Source organism: Bactrocera latifrons, unplaced genomic scaffold (assembly GCF_001853355.1).
Source record: "Bactrocera latifrons isolate USDA-ARS-PBARC rearing strain unplaced genomic scaffold, ASM185335v1 scaffold_60, whole genome shotgun sequence".
Classification (NCBI taxonomy): Eukaryota; Metazoa; Arthropoda; class Insecta; order Diptera; family Tephritidae; genus Bactrocera; species Bactrocera latifrons.
This window is the reverse complement of record NW_017537268.1, coordinates 1,280,223-1,302,337: the sequence shown is the minus strand read 5'-3', so window position 1 is coordinate 1,302,337 and position 22,115 is coordinate 1,280,223. Positions and strand designations below refer to the sequence as shown.

The 22,115-nt window shown below is 32.8% G+C and overlaps 1 protein-coding gene across 8 annotated transcripts in view; it reads right to left on the bottom strand.

The window, feature by feature from the left end:
* LOC108975034 (RNA-binding protein Nova-1) overlaps nt 1-22,115 on the bottom strand; it is an 88,549-nt gene that overhangs the window by 50,476 nt on the left and 15,958 nt on the right. For 3 of the 8 annotated variants that reach the window (XM_018943264.1, XM_018943268.1, XM_018943265.1), the window contains exon 2: nt 4,926-6,201. In XM_018943264.1, the coding sequence (XP_018798809.1) occupies nt 4,926-5,043 (118 nt within the window). In that variant the 5' untranslated portion in view covers nt 5,044-6,201. Of the gene's footprint in view, nt 1-4,925; nt 6,202-15,644; nt 15,699-15,834; nt 15,928-22,115 lie in introns of those variants that run through there. The other 5 variants (XM_018943267.1, XM_018943266.1, XM_018943260.1 and 2 more) reach the window with 5 other exon arrangements.

Below are 22,115 nucleotides of genomic sequence, written 5' to 3'. Positions count from 1 at the left end.
TTATTTACTTAAATAATTTTTTGCCGATAATTATTTTTCTTATTGAACTTAATTTTTTAAATTATTAACATGAGAAAAGCACATATTAAAAACGCAAAAAAAAACTGCATTTGGCACTAAAAAAATTTGCTAATTTAATAATACAACATGTAACAAAAAATTGTAATAATGTATATATTCAGTGCCTTTATAAGTAGATTTTCTCTTTTTCCTACAGCGTAGCTATTAGTCTAAATTTTTGCAGTAGCATCAGCGGACTACTAATCGGCAATACACATAAAAATTAGCTCATTACGCACATATCTCATATAAATAAATATATATGCAACTGGCTTAAAAATAGCCACGAAGCGCTGATAATCCAGGGTACAACAGCTAATCGCTTCACAATGGCGTATTTGGAGGCAAACAATGAATGCGATTATTGTAACAAAATTTATTTAAATGAGCATGAGCAAAAAGTTAGCGTGTCGAAGCGGTGCTTAGTGTACCAGCCAGTCATTCGGTCAGTCAGTCAGGCGATCAGTCACTTAGTCAAGCAGTCAGTGGGTCACTCAATCACGCGTTTGCTAAGTTGTCAATAAATGCATGTCAGGTGTAAAGTTTGCTTGTATGAGTGCAATTTTTTTCAGTCGTTTGCGCTACAACTTCATTATTACAGCTTATTTAAGATGAAATAATCCTCATGCAACGGAACCGTGAAAAAATTCAAAAAGAAACAAAGCAAGTTGAAGTCTCGTTTACCTTGTTAGAATCTCGATTTAATTACTCATTATTGTTTTATTATCGATAATTAAAAAATTTCAACCGGCATTGAGCACGTAGTTATGTACTTATTTTAATATTATTCAATCATGTTCTTAGAAAATAAATACAAGTAATGAAAATTATATAGAAGAGGTGATATATAAATATACATATGTATTAGGGTGATTCAAAAAAAAAAATATTTTTTTTTTCATTTGGTACTCTGAAAAATAGTTTCCTAGACACCTCTAGGGTAGGCTCTCTAAGAATGAGTTTTTAATTGTAACGGGAAGGTCCTCCTACTTACAGTTTTCTATGTTTTCTTATTATCAGATAAAAAAATTTATATCTCGCTTCCAGCTATTTGAAAAAATATTTTGTTCCATTTCGTAAAAAATTTAATGCTCTAAAAAAGGTCTCTTACGATTTTTTCGTAAACCCAACCGTTTAAAAGATATTAACGGTGAAAGTTTGATTATTTTTGGGAAATTTTTTTTTCTTATGAATTTTATAACTCAATGCAAAAAATCATTATGAATAATGAAACTCATAATTTTGTAGGAAATTTACTGCTCTACAAATATGATTTTTCGATTAAGTTAAGCGTTTACGAGATATTCGCCGTCAAACATCAATGCATTTTAGGGTGGATCAAAAAAAAATTGTTTTTTTTTTTTCGTTTGGTACTCTGAAAAATAGGTTCCTAGGCACCTCTCAGAAAGCCTCTCCCAAATCCTATGAGTTTGAATCGGGCTGCGAAATTTCGTTTCTGCAGTAAAGTTTGATGGTTATCCATGGATCCAACGGGCTGAAGGAAAAACTATTTAGAAAAAAACTCTCCCGAAGCCATTTAATAATACTGCCAACAACTTAGCTCCCAAAACATATGCGATGCTAAGACCGGATGTGTCTGACATTCCAACTCATTTGAAGTATTTTGCGTAAAGCTGGTTCCAGTTTTCACTTTTATATTAGTTTTCAATCCTTTTACTCATTTTCACTATCTTTACAGAAATAAACAAGCATAAGGTACCAAATAGGATTTTCAAATTTTTTCCTTGCAGATTTTACTATACTGTAGAAGTCTCACTTTCAGCACTTCAACCATTCATCTTCACCTAAAAATAGCTGAAAAGCCTTAACCACAGCGAAGAGTGTCCACTTCACTTCATTCACTTTTCTATGACACCAGAGCAACGTAAGCTTTCGTGGCACAGTTATAAGGCATAAAAAAAAAACAAAAGTAGAATATAATGGAATATGTTAAGTGCCTGTGAAGGTATGCAAGCACTTTTCGTGACAACAATGGCAGCATGAAAAAAATTAGACCGGAACACGTGATATGGAGGGTGACAGGTGTTTGGGTCACACAACAACTGGAAAATGTGTTTCTATATTAGTGTGTCTCCATGGTGTACATATGATAGCAATATCATCACATGACATCTTTGAAAATTTTATGCCATAAATGTATAAATATATGGCAACACCAACAGCGCTAAGTCGTAGCACGACTGAAAATGCGTGGAATTTTAAATAACTTAACATGCAACTGACTGACCCAGAAAATAATATAAATTTTAAATAAACTTTTTAGCTTTAAATTATACCATATGAAGCAAAGTTATTCAAAAATTTAGTACTGCCCTCTTACGCGTTTTTATTATAGGTTTGGAGTACTTCCAATTATCACAAATTATTCACCAAGTTTTTAACACTTGCCTTCTTTTTTTTAGAAAATATTTTTTCGTTGCTAAATATTATATTTTTATTTGCTTACAATATGATTTTCTTAAAACAAAACTTCAACCGATTTGTATAGCAGCCTCCCCTTTTGGCTGTGCTTCACAATAACCCGCCCTTCCACATTGCACTGCCACTTAATTATTCTGTTGCCTCCATTTTCAATTGCTTATGTGATGCCTTCAAATATTTATTGTTTTTAATTGCTCACTACTAGTTGTTAAATACATGGCAACATGTGAAGAGCATTGTTGGCGAGCGTGTTCTCGTTGACTTTGAAGAACACCGAACGTCAGTCAGTTAGTAAAAAATATATTTTATTACATGCATATACTCTTATATACATATAAGTACGTATATCATACATGAATTTTAGTATTGACATTTTATAGTCTAGAAACAACTGCGAGTGAGATAAAACTAACTAGTACATTAACTGGTACATTTCGGAGTAGTGCTAGCCCCTGTCAGTGCTCAGCAGCTTTGGTGATATCAAGCTTTTTAGTGGCAACAAAATTATTTTTTCTCATTTGATTTATGTTAATTCGATATTAAACACTTTGGACTTTACATATCAATATCAATATGTGTATTATATTATTGATATTATATTATTGATCTTTGATGAGAAATACGAAAAGTCTTTCTCGACTACCCAATATAAATATATTATAGAAAACTTTGCTTTCAATTTAAGGGCGCCTCCCGAATTGAAACTTTCAAAGTTGGAAAGCAAACAAAACCCCGACGCTCCAATTCAAGTACTGCATTGAGCACACAAATAATGCAATTATTTTACCTTCACAAAAGTACAGCAACTCTACATAAATGCGCACTGCGTTACCCCATTCCTCAAGCAACATAAATTAAAAATATACACATTACACAAAGTTCCGCATAATTAACATTAAATTTGGCAACCTAAGTATGTCAGCACTGGTCACCCATATGCAAGTAGGATGCAGACTGCAGAAATTTATTCTTAACCCCTATTGCGTACAACATTTGGACAAGCGCAGCGTTGTAATTGTTTCCAACTAGAGAAATGTGGAGAAGCTTTTATTGCTGCTTTAAATCACAGAGAAAAAGTTAGGAAAAATATTTACAGCAACGAGACAGCATGTGACACAATCACAGCTAATTGGACAGTGAGTGATATGGAATGAGCACTTTAAACCAGCACTATTCTGTAGTACTTCATTAAGAATAAGCCATCAAATCACTTACTGACTTATATACTAATCACAAACAAAACAAGGCAATTTACATATATTGCACGAGTATCTTCAAGTCGCACAAATCTTATTTACAAAGCAATAGAAGTTTAAACAAAGCAAGCTTTTTATATTTTATATATGCATCTCTAAGAACGCACACATATATTACAGGTTAATCCAATTTAATTCCTATTTAGAAGAGTACCCTATGTTGTATGCTCAACTGTATATATGACGAATTGCATTTTAATATTTGGAGATATTTATTTAAACAATGCCATTATAGCGATAAATCATGTAAATAATTTACGTAATTTATGCTTGATGAAGCGTTAAATTATGTAATTAATTATATGTATATATTTCTTAGATTATATTAAATGAGTTATTTCATACGAGTTATACACACACAATGATCTTAAAGTAATGTCAGATAATGAAGCTCACTTTTTGAGTTGAAGCAAGTTTTAGGCGTGAGCACATCAATTAATTATAACTTACAACATTTTATTGAAGACAAGAACCTCACATAATAACTATAACGAATGATTCCTGAGCGCTATAATAACAAATCTCATAAACGCGAGAGTTGCAAATTTAATTTTTAAATAAATTTGTGCCCAAATACATCATTTATGTCCGTTATTCTTTTAGCCCTGCGTTAAAACGTTGTCGAACACCAGGCCTCTTAGGAGAGAGTCCATCCCTCGTCGCACTTCGTATTGTTTATATGCAATGCTATGAATGTTTGTAGGAAACGCGCTTTTATGAGTGCACTACAATGAGGCGTGTGAAGGCATCAAATATGTACATACATACAAATATGGCGGTAGTATGTATGTTGAGACGTTAAAAACATTATCTACATAAAGCTGTTCTGAGCCCAACTCCTCCAAACTGTTTTATTGCGTTGAGATGGAGCGGGTATTTTTGTTGACAAAACATATTGAAATGTTGAGAGAAAAGGATAGATAATAAAAGCGAGAAAGTAGATGATTTGACATGTGAAAACAAGGAGCAGACGAGAGAGCAAGAGTTCTGAGAAACAAATATTGAAGTAAACCTGATGTGACAAAACAGCGAAAGAGAGAGAGGTATAATCGTTTATGGGATTTCCTAACTTTTACGTACTGATTTGTTACTTTTTTCTAGTTTAACTTGAATTTTTTTATTTTTGGTGATTTTGTAAATGATAGAGGCAATTTATAAGAGACTTACCGGAACTGAAATGTGAGCGTTTGGTTTGTTCATTTTCCGGATCGGAATCTAGTGGCCTTTTTCTAGAATCGCCGATTTCGGGGCTTGGGCATGTTTCCATAGCTGCGTCTTCGGCCATTTTAACCTGAATTTTTACTACTCGCACTACTAACTGCTCTTGAATGATTTGGTATGTGAGTGTGGTGGTTTTGGTTTGGTTTGGTCACTGCTTATTTTAACTGTTAGATTTTGTCTTAATGCTTTTGGCTTGGACGTGCGCCTACTTTTGCTTGATAATAATTCAGCACGTGCAAAGTTTTTTGCTTTTGTTATTAACTTTTCTTGGATTTGATTGATTGATAATGATTAAACTGAGGTGTTTGTTGTGATTGCTGTTTTCTCTCTTTTTTTTTATTTTGGTCTTTTCCAACTTTTCTATTCACTGCTCGAATATACGATTTCGGAACTGCGTACAATCTTGCTATGGAACGATCTGCTCTGACTGACTTTGACTTTACTTCTACACGCTCCTTACACGCTCGATCTCTGCTTTGACTGCTTGACTGTTTTGTTTTACTTAATTTTATTATTATTGTACAGCACGCTCTCTCACGCTCCTAAAGATGTGTGTTCAAAACTCGCTTTCGCTTCGTAAGCGCATATGAGCTGCTTGTGAGTGAGGGTTTTTTGTTTTCGAATTTTCTAATTAATCGCCCCCTTGGCCTGCCCAATGTGGTGTCGCAATGATGATTGTTTGCTACTTGAAGCAATTTTGTGGATGCAGAGAAATGCAAATGCGAGACGATTTGACGAATGATGTTTGCTTTGTTTTGTTTTCGATTACAAATCGATGCGAGACGATGCAATGCAGTCGATGCGTATAACTATCGCACAGATCGATCAGATCGGCTTTGGATACTCTTGTTTTCAAGCGTTACAGCTTAAATACCAAGCTTTTTGCTTTTTCTATTTTCTTGCTTTACTTTGCGCTGTTTCGCACTTTGTCTTAAGTCTGTCAATTGTTTGCACTGTAACGCATTTGCTTCGTATCTCGCACCGTTATTCCGATCTCAGTGCGGGTTTCTTATACTTTTGCACTGTATACACGATTGACTTGGACTTGGGTAACTGGTAATTTTGCCTGGTCTGATGTCTTTGTTGTGATGGCTGATTTGGTTGGTGGCTGTGACGTTCACTGAGGTCTTTTTTACTACTTTTGATCTTGTGATCTTGTGATGAATTCGTCGCTCAAAGCAAATGCAACACGCAAACGTTTATGGGATGCTTTTATTTGGTCCTTTATTTTGGATGGTAGTGGTAGTTGGTGGTAGTAGTAGTTATAGTAATATATAGTAGTAGTAGTAGTAGTAGTTGTGGTAGTGGTGGTGGTGGTTGTGGTAGTGGTGGTTTTGTGGTGGAATTGAATGTGCGAATCGATTATTTGATTTTTGTTTTTATGAAAAAAGAAAAAAAGAAAAAAATATTTATGAATAAATGCAGCATAATAATAATAACAATAATAAGAATAACAATTAAATACAAGACAACATTTAATAGTAATAAATCACTGGCGATTTATCAATATTTTTTCGCGCGATTATTCATATAAGTAAGTATGTAATTTATGTAATATAATACGATTAATGGTAAACACATTCGATAATCGAATAAATTTTTACAATGAGCTGAAAAAGGCAGTAAGTAAACAAAAAAACAAGCCGAACACTAAACAGCAAGTCGATTGATTTATCGATTAGATGACTGGATGGACAAAGCTGACTTAAAAATTTACATTCTTATGCACAGACAAATAGTAAGAGAGATAGATACATGTAAAGAGAGAGGGAAAAAAGCGTGGCAAAGAAGATTTTGTCATTAATAACTGCAAATGCGTTGGACTTCCGATCGAGCGAAAGACATAGGAATATACCATTTGTATTTGCCAAAATCTTTTTTTATTCATATTTTATTTTTAATGGGTAATATATGTATATTACATATTATGTCTTGGAACAAGTCGCTAAAATTTTTAAAATTTTATTCAATTGGAGATTCGGCGTTTGGTTTCTCTATTTGTAAGTATTTTGTTTTTCTTGAAAAGTTCCTGATTCAAGTTTTCTAAATATTTATAAATCTTTTAACAGTTCTTCTGTATTTAACAATTTTTATTTACAACTCACAAACAAATTTGAAAAAATATTCTCTCTGACATTTCGACTAACGGTTTAAACAAAACTAATTTATTTTAGTTTATTTCTGTACAAATATTATTTACTTAAGAATATTACCTAACCAGGCGTTTCAAACAATTCGTTCATCTTTAATCAATTTCCTAATTGCCTCAGTTAAAAAACTGTATGAAACACTCATAACATTCTCGCATAAATGCTCAAATTATATGTATATATTTATGCCACAACTTCCGATTTATTCTAAATGTTTTGGAATGAAAGTTATTTTGAGTTATACGTACGTATGTATGTATGTATTTACAACAACAAGCAAACACAAAAAGCTGAAAACCCAATTTTTAATTTTGAAAATGTTTCATGCCAATGAATGGATCACCAGTCCAGTTATGAGCGTGTATTGTTAATGCAGTTTCGAACCATTTGTTTTTGAGCGTTTTCAAAAGCTTTTTAAAACACTAGTGTGTAAAATTAAAATACTTCAGGGGCTTAACGTAGTAAATTTTGATGAAAAATGATTTCCGATCTAAAATTATCGATAACTGAAACTCGATAAAAAAAAATACCGATAACTATAACTTGATAAAAATTATTTTTAAAAATATTGAGAAGAACGAAGATAAACAAATTAATTATAGTTTAGAACCGTTTGTTTTTGAGCGTTTTCGAAAAATGTTTAGAACTTTCCGTAAACTACTAGTGCATAAAATTAAAATATTTCAGGGGCTTAACATTTAATTTAGATGAAAAATAATTTTCAATATAAAAAGTATCGACAACTAAACTACGATAAAAATATCGATAATTATAAATCGATAAAAATCATTTTTTTTTTCAAAAAATAATGAGAACAGCGAATATTAAAAATTAGTTATACATAGTTATTATACATCTAAGTGGTTCGAGCAATAAAAAAAATTTAACCTTTAAAACTTTTTTAGAGGATGACTTAACCTTAGTTTCTTTACCCCGCACCAACCGCAATATAGCTAAATTACAATGTTTCCGGCACACAGCAAAAAAAATAATCGTGCGCCGAAAACAACAACATCCTACTTCGAGGGCGCATTACAAGTGACGGTGCCAGTGGGCGTTTTCTAAGGCATATTGGCGTACACGAATATATTTTAACAAATTTCGAGTACGCTGACGCTGTAGAATTATACGATCGGTGATTTAATTGCTATTATTTCTTTTATCTCAAATAATGTTTGGTTATTTTTTCAGCTTAAATGCTCGTATGCAAAATACTCACACACCTAGTCATAAGAACTGGTTTTTCTTCAAAATAAATACCCAGCTGTCAATTGATTTTGAGTTATCTACTTGTAATAGTAAACAAAGTTACAACAATTCAGTAACAAATCCCCCTTCGGCAGCGCGTATTCAAAATTGGAGGGCGATGAGACAAGCATTTTTAAATCAACATTTATATTACGAAAAACAAATCAATTTGGTTGAATTCTTATTCGAAGGCTTAAACCGGTCTCTCATATATTTATACTCATTTTTTATTGTAATTAATTTTATAATAACTTTTTCATTGTTACTGCTGTGCGTTCGTTGCTTGCTTGATTTGTTAAAACATTTCTCGCATTCTACTCGCTTGCTACTGCGGCGCTGTGTTCATCTATAGCTTTGAAATGGCCTTGACCATTGCAAACGACAATGCATAACAACAATAGCAAAAGCAGCGTTGAACTTGTAGAGAAAGATTGCGACTTCGACAAAGAAAACGAAAACAAATTATACTTGAACCATAAGAAAAACTGCTTTCAAACTGCGATAAAAGCACTGCGGTCATATTAAAATTTAAGAAATGAGGAAAAGTCCTCTTTACAAAGTGGAAAATGCCATCGAAGTAACAAAAAGCTTTTAACTTAATGACTGCTTTTCAAACGATTTTACAAAGGAAATGCTCTGGATGTCAGATAGAGATTCGATCTGCTAGTTATCAGAGAATCACAAGAAATTATGTAGCAGTCAATGAAGTTACTGAAAATTTTCTTAAAATATACATATAACTGAGTTATATCATGTCTTTCGTTAGCATATTAGTAATTGTTTGATCGACTTCGATAAAATTCTACATAACTTTGAATAGCGATAAAAGAATTAAAAGATATGCATACGGAAAATTTTCTTAAATTATGTAACGATACAACTCCGATATCAGGTATTTCGTTAACGTGTTAATAATTGTGTTATCGATTTTGATAAAATTCTCGATAGCTTTAAATAGCGATAAAATAATTAAAAGATATGGAAACAGAATATAAATTGTGTTATCGATTTCGATAAAAAATCGATAACTTTGTATAGCGATAACAGAATTGAGATATGCACACGGAAAATTTTCGTGAAGAGTTTAACCGAATTATATCATGTATTTCGTTAACTTGATAATAATTTTATTATCGATTTCGGTAAAATTATCGATAACTATGTAATAATGATAAAATAATTAAAAGATATGCAAACGGAATATATATGGAAGTCTTTATCTAATTTTACATTTGACTTTATATCGATTTTTTTTTTAGTTTTCGATTAAAAAATTAGTTATTTTAGATTTGAACGTTTTATTTTAAATTTTGATAGGTTATACTTTTCAAAATTAAATACTAAAATTTTGTATTGACTCCTCAGTTATTTTCAAAGTTACAGCTTTCTAAAGTCTGGCCCCAGAACTCAATCAGCTCCATCGGAGTATTTTTAAACGTGTTTTTTCTCAAAACTATAATATATATTTTTTGTAGCATTTTCTTGAGGGATTAATCAAAGATTATTTCGATCACCATAAAAATTTTTCTGAATATTCTGTATATAGTGATCCCTTAAATGATATACCGATTCAAATCACTAACATCAATATATTAAAATTATACAATTCAATAAAATTTTATTATACTTTAGTATTTTTCACATAAATAATATTTTACATTATTTTTATTTTATATTTTGTATTATTATTTTTACATTTCATTACTCGAATTGTTACATTTGGGTTCCCTAAAATGTATGATGAGCCAATTATCTCCAGTTCAATTACAACAAATATTTATGACCGCATTTACAACAAGCACCGGAACCTCAGCCCCTGGTTAGTAATAAATTTTCATATACGCCCTCACTAATGATGCTACTAAATTTTGTGCACCGTAATCTTCGTTTTCAAAGTCGCAATTCAACATGCGATCATTAAAGCGGACTGATCATTAATTTATACATAAAAATGGCAACCAGTTTCAAGTATTCAAACTGCTTTTATGAATTGAAAACGAAAAACAACAACAAAGAAAAGCAACGCCAACTTGCGCACTTGCTCAAAAATAACTAAAGAACGAATTAACATTTCAAGCTTTTCAAAAACAACGCGAAGATTTGAAATAAAAGCAATACGTGAGTTGTTGAATACTGCAAGAATAGAACCTGCGAGATTGTAGCAGTAAAACTTGAATGCGCTGCCAAGCAAATGTCATAAAAACGAAGATGAGCTCAGAGGTGTTCAACTAAACGCCATCAACGTATGCTTAGGAACCATGTAAGCTTAGTAATTAGCTTTGGAAAGACAAAACAAGTAAATATTTAAATTTAAACCAGTTGAGCGTTGTAAAAATCTTTTCAGTTAATAAGCGCTAATTTACATACTTACATACATATAAATGTTATATAAGAACACTTGTAAGCACATATGTAACCACAAATGATAAAAAAAAATAATAATAATAATAAAGTCCACACCACTTGACACTCATCGCTTTGGCAAGTTGACAAAAAGCGCCAGCAGTAACCAAAGAAAAATCGACAAAAATAAAAAAGGCAACAATATACCTTTTAGCAAATGCACATTGAACAAAAACAGTGAAATGGTTGCTATGGCATGCTGTTGACAACACATTGCACCAGAATGCAGCGGTGCAAGCAGGCAGGCCAGCCAAGAAATTCCATGGGCACCACAGCCGCCAAGCTTCCGCAGCACACATATACACACACACACAGAAACACATACATATGGTTATGGTAAGTGTTTGCGTGTGTTCGTGGCACATTTGACACACTCTTATTACAACAACAACAGTTAGAAAGTTGCAACGCTGAGTGTTGGCGCCCATCGCTGTGGCTGCCACGACAAGCTGTGTCCTTGAAGCCACAACTCAGCCAAATAAATATTTTTCGGTGCTCTGCGGCTGTCACAGCCAAAAAATTATTGCAAATATTTTCCCATTTTCTAAATATGCGATGCAGAAAATTTCTACAAGTCACAATTCAAACTGAACAAAAAGTTCGCGCTTTATTAAACGAATACACCTACATACACACACACATGTATAGTATATAGCATAACGAGTAAGTGTGTTGTGTGTGTCTACTGTCGGCAGATGGCGAAATTGATTAGCACAGAAGCGCCAACTTATCCACCTGACGACGGCATTGCCCAAATTATCGCGTTTGCTTTCGTTTTTTCAATGCCCGCGCATTGCATTCGTCTGCTTTGCGTTATGATTTGGCTAATTTTCAGCGGCTGTCACAGCGCAACAATCTTTCTTACAAATGAATTAGTAAATTATTAAGATTATTCGTCACATTACAGCGGCGCATTACATAATATATAGAGAGTATTTGAATGTGTTTGCTTGACATAAATATAACTTTCAATTTCAGCGCTCTTGTTTTTGAAGTCAAGATGGCAAAAAATTAGCATAATCACAAGCAAGTGGAACGAACACAGGGCCTAGCAACTGAAATGCGAAATCTGCATATATGATTTTTTGATTCAAACAGCTCACAAACCACCAGTTAAAGCTATTTTATTACTTTTTTTTTTAGTGAAAAGCGACAGCGGTAAGAGCCTCTTTAACCATATAACTTTTGTAATTGAAATTTCCGAATTCCGAAAAAAGCACTCAACTTTCAAAGATGTAAAATATTGAGAATCAACTTGTCGACTATAAACACTTAGTTGAATGAAATTTATGAATATTTGATAACTTTGAGTTATATTTAAGTAAATACATGAAGAAAGCTAAATATGGCATTCTCGACATTATCAGATCTGCAGTAAAAATGCGTGCCCACCTCAAAAAGTCCAAAACGGAAATGTTTCTAGAGCTTATATAAGGAAATATTAAGTTATTTATTTCCACTATTTGTCTTTCTTCTTTACTCTACTTCACATCAGATAACCTACAGAGCTCAATTGCTTGAATATTGTACTTTTTTATTGTCTAATGAAACTAATATGCTTAAAAATTTTATCTTTCCGAGAATGCAGTGAATTAAAATTTGAAATATAATGTGCTATAGTATGCAATGCCCTGCAATCAATAGACATAAATACAAGGTACTTCCCCAAAAGTATTTATTCAGCATGGTAACGAACGTCTGCCCAGATCACGCAACCTATGCAACACCTTATACTTTATTAACAAACCCAAGCAAGGAAGTTTATTCTCCATTTTAATATTAAATATTTTGTGCTCCATACTTACTATAATGTTTTGTACGAACATTCTGTAGACACAGCTTTTTATATTTAAGTACAAATATATATGCACCCACATTAAAAGAGAATAATATAAGTATGTATACTTTGATATGAGTACATATTTCATATTTTAACAATATTTAAGCTTTTCTCTGAAGTCTTAGAGGGAATTTGATAAAATTTATGACAGTATGATAAACCGTTATCGTAAAAGGTTGTTAAGAGTATATATGTACGAGTACATAACAAAAAAATATGAAAATTTTGCAGAGAATATTTTAGGTATGTAACAACTGTTTAATACAGTTTTTTGTTTTGTTTAAAAGAGTCTAGAGTCTAAGGGTTTTACTTTATTTCAAAGCTGATTTTTCGCATTGGGTGCTTTTAGATTTTTCATAAAATTGCGAAAGAATTAAATTTACATTTAAAAACTATTCAGATAATAATTTACATATTTTCAACAATAAATTTTTGAATGAAGAGACTAAGTGATCGATTTTTGAGGTTATCTGAAAAACTTTGTGCTTTCGGGTCGAAACAACAATTGTTCGATTTTCTGAGGTTATCTGAATAAATGTTTTGTGTTTGAATGGCTTCCCATAAAAACGTCTTATTTTCAATAGTGTTTTTGAAACTCTTTAAACAAACTTTTTATTATTCCAAAGATATATATATATTACAAAAATTTTGTAAAACCTATTGCAACGGAATATCAGGCAGTCTCCCGGAAAAAAGGTGTCTCCCTTGCAGGATCATATGAAGTAAAACGAAACTTGTTATTGGACGAAAAAAAAAATGATAATATGAAGTGAAAAGAAACTTGATATTGGACGAAGGAAAAAAGCGAAAATTGTATTTTTTAGCAAAATAATTATTTTTTGTGAAAATTTCTCGACGTTATTAATATCGGTTGAGTAGTTCGCCCTAAATCTTGACAACCAACTTTAGTTTCGAGAACAAACAGCATTAAAGTTTTAGGTGAATATAAAGTTTGAAGTGAATATACATATGTATAACTGACCTCGAGCGCACAACCTTTCAAGGCAATTTCTTCAAAACTATTACTGGATCAATTTGAGCATTTTTAATTTGATTTTGAAGCCATGAAATACCAAAAATTCCTTTATAATATACATAATAGGGCTCTTAAAATTATTGGAATAACATGAGAACAGATTATTCGAATGACCGATTAATAAGCGCTTGTCAGATTATTAACCGGTTAATACTATTCGAATACCGAAAATTTTAAAAAATCCAAGCAGTCTGTGATTTTGCTCATTTTAAATGTATATGGCGGAAAAAAATTTTGTTTCACTTTTTTCAATAAAAATAAAAAAATTAATGCTTAATATTCGAATAGTCGACAACAAAGGACGATAATCGACGACGTACGACTATCCGGATACTGCAAACCGAATGTTATTATTCGAATAATGTACCAAACGGTTAATCCGGTTAGTCGAATACTAGAGTCCTAATACAGGCTATATCATATACATATGGTATGTACGTATATGTATATAATGCGTTTGTACATCCATGGGTATTAGGGAAAATTTTTGAAAATGTGAAACCCCTCGAGCTGCCTCACACAAATTTAACCTAATTTTAATTATAATATTAAATGATATAGTATGTAATGCATATATATTTACATACATTCTTGCTTGAAATCGCGCTATCAACGCTACCTCGTAATATAAGTAGATATGCGTGATACTTACATGCACATATGTACATAAATATTTTATATTTTTAATAGCATTACACATACATAGGTATGTGCATACATATGCATGCGTCAAATAAGAAAATAAAATACTCAACTCAAAACGCTGCGAGTTTCGAGCATTTCGATAGACATTGATAACATTGCCACATTTAGTTCTATATTATGTATTTGTTATTACTGATTGTTTTTGTTGTTATTTCGCAGTATTGCGGTAATAAAAATGGAGTGTGTCGCATTGAAGTCACACAGTGATTTCCCCCTTTTTTAGTTATTATCTTTCAATTTCTTTTAATTAACTGTTAAATGCATAAGTACAGCGCGGGGAGGGGCGTTGCAACTAGGGGTGGATCGTCTGTTTAGAGGAATTGCTCTTCAAGTGAGTGTTATTGTTGTATTAGCCTTTTCAAGTATTGAATGTCAAACGAAATGAAATATTTTCAATTGGCAGAAGAGGCGACTAAAAGAAAAACCAAATACAAGAAAACCGTGAAGTTTGAAGAAATTGATAAAAACGGCGGCTTTGTGTCTGCTTGTTAATGGGCGCAAATTAATTAACAATAGACAAGAAGTTCGGCAGTTAAGTTTAGGGCGGCTTTGAAACAATAATTTTTTAGTTTATTAAAAAAAAAAATTATTAATTTTAAATTTTTTTGTGTAGCATACTTTTGTACGCAAACTTTGTACAACAAAACACGTTTAGGCCTGTTTTAGGCGTTCAACTGTTTAAATATTTTATTTTAAGCTATGGAAGGTAGTTAATAAGGTATTTTCAAACTTTCATAATTTTTATAAATTTGATTTATAGACGTTTTTGTACATTTTTCTACTTATTTACAAATAAAAAGTTTGCCCTAAGTATTTGTAGCATGGTTTTAGGCGTTGTAATTTAGGTAACTCCAAAAGTGATTCAGAGCAATTTCAAAAGTATTAAAAAATAAAAAGTATAAAATTCCTGTGATTAAGACATTATTTTCTTCATTAAAAATTGTGATTTCACAAGTTTTCAATACATTTAAACAAACACATATTCAACGCCATCTCAGTAGCAGCAATGCCTTGCTCATTACACCCACTTGCTTGTACTGGCATACATATGTACATACATACACAGATAGGAATATGGCATGTTTACATAACTAAACAATGTATTAAGTACTCGAAAACACATAACCAGAAATTACTGAAGCAATTTTATCCGTTTAGAATAACTCTTACATTAATTTACGACGCCATTAATGTCATTATAACAACAATAACAATAATTGCATAAAATGCATATATTTACATGCAAGCAAATGAACACACGACGAATTACTTATGTAGCTTACACCCACAACGCACGCTTCGAGCTTCCACTAAATCGACTAAGTGCGACAATTAACAGTTTTAAAAATCACACACACAAATTTTTTTTATTTTTAAAAAATTTTCTGTAAATCTATAATGTTTTCTTTTTGCAATTTTTTTAAATATTTTTATACAATGAGCTATGAAATAAATTAGACGCTTTAAACACACATTTATTGGGCAACTAAATTTCGTTAATTTTTTTTGCCAAAAACACTCAGCAAATCGTACACACTCGTATCGTGACGTGACGTTAAACAAAAATGTAGAGGAAAATGTGAAATGTCTGACTTACAAAATGAATTGCAATGGAATGAAATTAAATTAAACGAAAATGGTGAGGCAGAAAGCATTAAACAAATAACGCTCGAAAATAAAGAGGAAATGTTGAGCACTGCTCTCACAAGCGCTCTCCCAGCGCTGCACTATTGGTGTGGTAAGAGCGCGCATGTGTACGCCAGTGTGTTTGTGTGCAGCGACAACACACTCATCTATGTATTTGGATGTGTGTAGGTAAGCAATTGAGTGTAAATATAATACGTGTGCTGAGAGTAGAAGAAAGTAGTTCCGAAACTAGTAACATTCGGCTGGGAAGTAATTCGAGCAGTTAAATTTGTTCGTATTTATGCACAAGTTATTTAAAACAATTGACATGATTGTTAGAGAGTTATGAATTTAATCATTTTTTACAGCGCAACAGGATGCTACATATTTAATGAGAAATGAAGTAAAAATAACCGCTCAGTTAGTGAAGTCCCCTATAAATGTAAACTATTTATCGACCTATTGAAAATAATTTAAACCTTTATTTATATTAAAAATGCTCTTTATATTTTCAAGGTTTTTAATATTTTTTGCCAGATAAACACAAATGTATACATAAAAAAATGTTCACTACAGATTTATTTACAATTCCAACCATTAAGTAGAACATTTTAAGCAACAATATATGTATGTATGATACCTTTTGTGCACTGAACAGGGCATATTAAGGGATTACAAGGGTTTACGGTCAAAAAATGTTTTTTTTTTTTGTTTTATTAAATTCTACAACACCTGTAGAATATTGTCCTAAATTCAATTTGATCCGAGTAACAGTTGAGCTTGAGAAGTTATGCGCTCGAGGCTAGCTGGGCTAAGAGCGCCGTCTATAAACGCGTTTTTCTCGAAACTGTGTTTTCGAAGTCCATTGAGAAGATTTCTCCAGAACCACTCAACCTATATTCATGAAATTTTACACTGGTCTTTGAGGTAAAATGCTTAAGGGCTTGAATGAAAGATTTTTTATTACCATTATTTCAAAAGAAATTGTCGCGAAATATTCACTGAAATGTTAATTTTTTTTTTAAATGAGGTCTTTGTGTGGAAGACTTTTTTCATTTGGCAAGATATCTTCATGAAATTTCGTGTAGATTATTATCCAAGCCAACGCTACAAAGTCCAAACACAAGCAAATCAGATCTGACCAATATATAACAAATGCACCTGTTAAGAATATCTAAGCTTCGTTGCAGCCGACATCAAGTTTTTACGTGCTGTAAATAATTTCTAGCTCGAGTCAACCACTCTGCTTAGGAATTGCATATCTCAAGCAAAGCAGAAACAACTATTTTTCGGGCAGTAACTGCTTTACGTGTTATAAGTACAGTATTAGTAACTAATTTGTTACTAGTTCTTTGACGTGACTGTCAACGAATATCTGCTAAGTGCAGAATTTAATAGTCATATGCATGGTATGTGTGTTAAAATTATTCACATTTACTGATATATACATATATATGTACATAAGCTGTACAGAATGTATAAGCGAATTCGAGCAAAGAGAAAACACTTTTATCGCTTATCTTGAAATGAATAAACTGCCATACCTGCATATATGTTTGTATATTTTATATGCAGATGTACATATACACATATTGTATGTACATATATATTTTTGTGTGTATATACATATGTATGTATGGGTATGCCTTACAAAAAGCATACCCCAGAGCTTATGACATTCAGTGATGGAGCCAAACAAGTGTCAGCAGCGTGCTCACAACGTGAGAGGCACTCAAACAAACAATAACAAACATACTAAAAATATAACATATTTACTTCGACACACATACAGCACTCGTGGTGGCTGTTGTGTTTGCTATTTGCACAGCCGAAATGTCGTCATTTCAGATTATTTTCGTTATGGCTTTTTGGTGTTAACGCGGCTGCTGCCACTTCGCTGAATAATGTTTCAACAGCAGCGCGCACTCACTCACAACTTGCAGTGTTCTCCCCCAAAATTCATACCACCGCTCTTCACCAGTTCTCTTTATTTGTTTACGTGATCTATCCTGCTCTCTTTCTGTGCGCACCAGCAATACCCAATACCCGTTTTCTCCAACGCCTCCCAACGTTCGCTTGTGTTTCTCCACACGGACGTGCCTGGGTTCCTATTTTCGTACATTTCTTATCAGTTTGATAGTTTGCTTTTATGGCTGTTGTTCTTGCTTGCTTACTGAAACTACCCAACAGTTTTTACAGCTATGTGTTTTGTTGCCTTTGTGTGGCTTATGACTTTGTGGTTCTTTGTTGTTGTTGTTGTGGTACAACTGATAAGCGACACATAAATGAAATGCATGGAAATATATGAAATTGCGGAAGGAGACTAGAGGCGGGGTAGCAACGTGCAGGCGGAAAGACAGCAAAAACACATTCAGACACACGCATACACGGTTGAAACGACATGTCGGTTGTTTTGTTGATTATGTCTACATGTACGCATGTAGTGGTACTTGTTGATTTCATGTCACTTCAATCGAATCTTTGTCGAATACTCCGGTAGTGAAATACAACAGTACTTCATACTGATAACGAGTGAATTATATATCACACTTATATCGTCACAAACAAGCACACGCACACACACACACACATTGTGGGAAAAATACACGTGCGCATTGACACAGCTGTGAGGTATGTAGCTGACGAATCGGTCAAACTCACAACCAGGCAGCGACCCAACCAACTGCTCAAACAGCCACACACATGCTCACTTCAATTTATATGTATGTATGTATGTATGTATGCCTATGTTTGCATGTAAGGCATTTCGCTGCAGTATCTACAACGTTGAGCAGCATATCGGCTAGCTGCGCCTGCGCCTACCGCCGCACGCAAACACACACACACAAACATGGATGTATGCATAGCTGGCCTCTAATCACGTTCAACTGCAATTTACTATGCTATAAAAGCAAATGTAACAACGAACTCATCTAGCATAAACCGTTTGTTTGTGCACTTTGTCTGCTCATTTGAAAAATAAAAGAGAAACTACGTCAAATAAATAAGAATCTTAAAGTGAAATAAAGGAGAAAATAAAAGCATAAAAACAAGTCTCCCTAGTCATTCCCGAAAGTCGTTTAATGACCTTTATGCCGCTGCAACCCAGCTCGCTTAGGCTCACACAACAACAACAACGAAATTACTTTGTTACCGCTATAGTTGTTGTCGCTTGATTTTCAAAATTTTCTTTATCTGCTGTATCGCCTCGCGGTTGTCAATCGCTTCAGTCAACTAACTGTTGACCAACAATGGGGAATAAATACTTTCAACACATTGACGCAACTTGTTGACAACAGCCAATCTATTACGTAGGTATGCATGAGGATTATCTATTGTTTTGCGTTTTGAAAAATATGCAACAATTCATCAGCGTTTAGAAATGTCGTGCGGAAAGTAGTGGCTGATTAATGCGAAAGATTCATGAAAGACAATATGCCCTCCATAAAACACTATTTACACAAGTAAATTAATGTGTGCGACAATATAAATTTTTTAGTAATACAAATATGCGTGTATATTAATTTTAATCAGGCTTTCCGCTTTATTTGATCAATTGGTTAATATGAATAAATTTTCAGAAGTAGCAATTTATCAATATATTCTTTTTAAGTATGTCTGAAGCTGCTTGCGATGTTTCGTTTAAGAACAGTTTTATGGAAATCCCATGTGAATATTAACCCGCTAGATGTCGCTAGCTACTAAAAATGTGATTTATATATAGCATATTTTTTAAAATTTTTGAAAGAAAACTCAAGAAATTTTGAGTGTATATTTACACACCTATACACAAAGAATTTCCCCAAAATTATATTTAATTCTTAGCGAGTTATTCGAGCTACTCAAAAAATTCCCTAAAGTCGCCAAGGATTTCGACCTTCACTTTAATTGAAACGAAAAAAGTTACACTTACTTACTTACAAATACGGTTGTTCAGAATAAGAAATAACGTTAACTTCAGTAGTACCGAAACTAGAATACCTTTCATAAATAAATACTCTTTTTAAAAGAACTTGAATCGGATCGTTCAATTTGTAAGGCATATACTATATAAAATAGTGCTCCAATCTAGAAGGTTCCGACAAATGAGAAGCTTCTTAGGGCGGAAAACACATGTACAGAATTTCAGAGCAATATTTCAAAGACTGAGCCTTGCGAAGCTGCGATATTACTTTTGCTCAGTATTGTTTGGCATTTCACCATTTAAAGACTTATTCCTGGATAACGTTTACGAATTGTTCAACTTTATTTCGAAAATTCACGTTCTGTTAAGAATGTGTTTCACGCGCTTCGCTCAACCTCCACCACCACCAAGACTGTTTGAAGTCACGCCGTTAGACTTTTTACTATGAAGATATGTGAAGCCAAAATTCTATGCGGACCATCCCGCTTCGATTCAGGCCTTGAAGCAAAATATCATGAGTGCCATTCGCCAGTTACCAATCGAAATGCTCGAATAAGTCATCGAAAATTTAAATCAATGGATGGACCATCTGAGACGTAGACGGGGACAAAATTTTAAAAAATAATTTTCAAAAAATAAATTCCAAAGAATATTCTTTCGAATGATAATAAACATTACCTATTGAAATAATTGGTCAATTGAATTTTTCACTTAAACTTTGAGGTTATGTGAAAAAAGTTTATATGCAAAAGTTATAGATACTTACATTACCTATAATATTTTTTCTATAGAACTCGTAGTTTTGCCGCAAATCGAGCTAAACCGTTTTTGACTTTCAAAAATTCAGCGCCGCGCTGCTCTTCCTTTTTCGGATCTCAGATCGTCCGTAAATTATTTTTCCTTTAACCTTTGGAATTTTATTTTTCGGTTCGGGTGGGTTTCCTCCTACTATAATATTTTGTCTATGAGCATCTACACTTTAGAGGGGTGTAACTAAAAACGTGAAACATACAAATTATAGTATGTCACAGTCATGTCATCAAAGAATGTAGACTACTGAAATATATCAAAATACGCGCACTAACATTATAGGGTCATGAATTATTATCCAAAAAAATCAAAATGGTTCAAATAATTATGTTTCTGCTTTTAAAACAGTTAAATGTATTAGTCTCTTGGTATTCGACTAACCGGATAAACCGGATAATGTATTATTCGAATAATAATGCAGTATCCGGATAGTTGTAAGTCGCCGACTATTAAATTAACCGCGCATTCTTGACATTTTTTATTTATTCAAATGCTGGCAGAAGAGCAACTATTCAAATTGGCGCAGTATAACAATTTCTCGGCATTAATCGGTTAATATTCATACATACAGTTACTAACCAGATATTCGAATAATTGGTTTTCAAGTTATAATATGTAAAAATCTAAATGTATCATTTTCTAAGGAGTCTTCTCAGACATAATTATGAATATGTATAATGTATGTATGTATATTACACGACAACTTTTTTATCACAAAGTCTATCGTTCAACTCACTAAATTAATTATTTAAAAATGTTTTCTATGCGTTCTAAAATGTTCAATACTAACATCTTACGCGCCTAACGGAACTCGTTTTCCATCTACGTATTCTATAGCTCATGCAAATGTATAAACGTACATAAGTGCCCATAAATATGTATATTAGTTTTCTAAATCAATTCAGAGAATGTTTTAAACCGGCTGGAGGCATTTAAGCAGTCACCTGCCTGACCTTCACAACTGGACCTACATCCATACATATGTACATACCATCAAACATGCATGCATTTGTATATATGGTAAGCTTGTAACACACACTGTGTCGCTGTAAGTATTTGTATATGTGGAGCTGAGCCAGTTTTGTGCTAATTAATTTGTGAAAAACACTTAAATTAAAATTCAGAACGTAATTCAAGCCTATTTGTGTTTCAAAGTTGCGAAGAAGTGGAAAGGTTTTGTAGACAGCGACATAAGTTTATGGAAATGAAATAGAAAGCTAATGAAGAAAGTGAATTTTAGGGGCATGAGACTACAAGTTTTTAAATATTTAAATGGGTATGTGAAGAAAATAGAACTAAGGCATGCATGAAGCAGAGAATTTTTTAGGTTGAAATGCTATTTTAAAACTCATTAAATTTTCATGTTATGTACGTATTTAATGAAATTGCGACCGGAACGCCGAACGAAATGTGT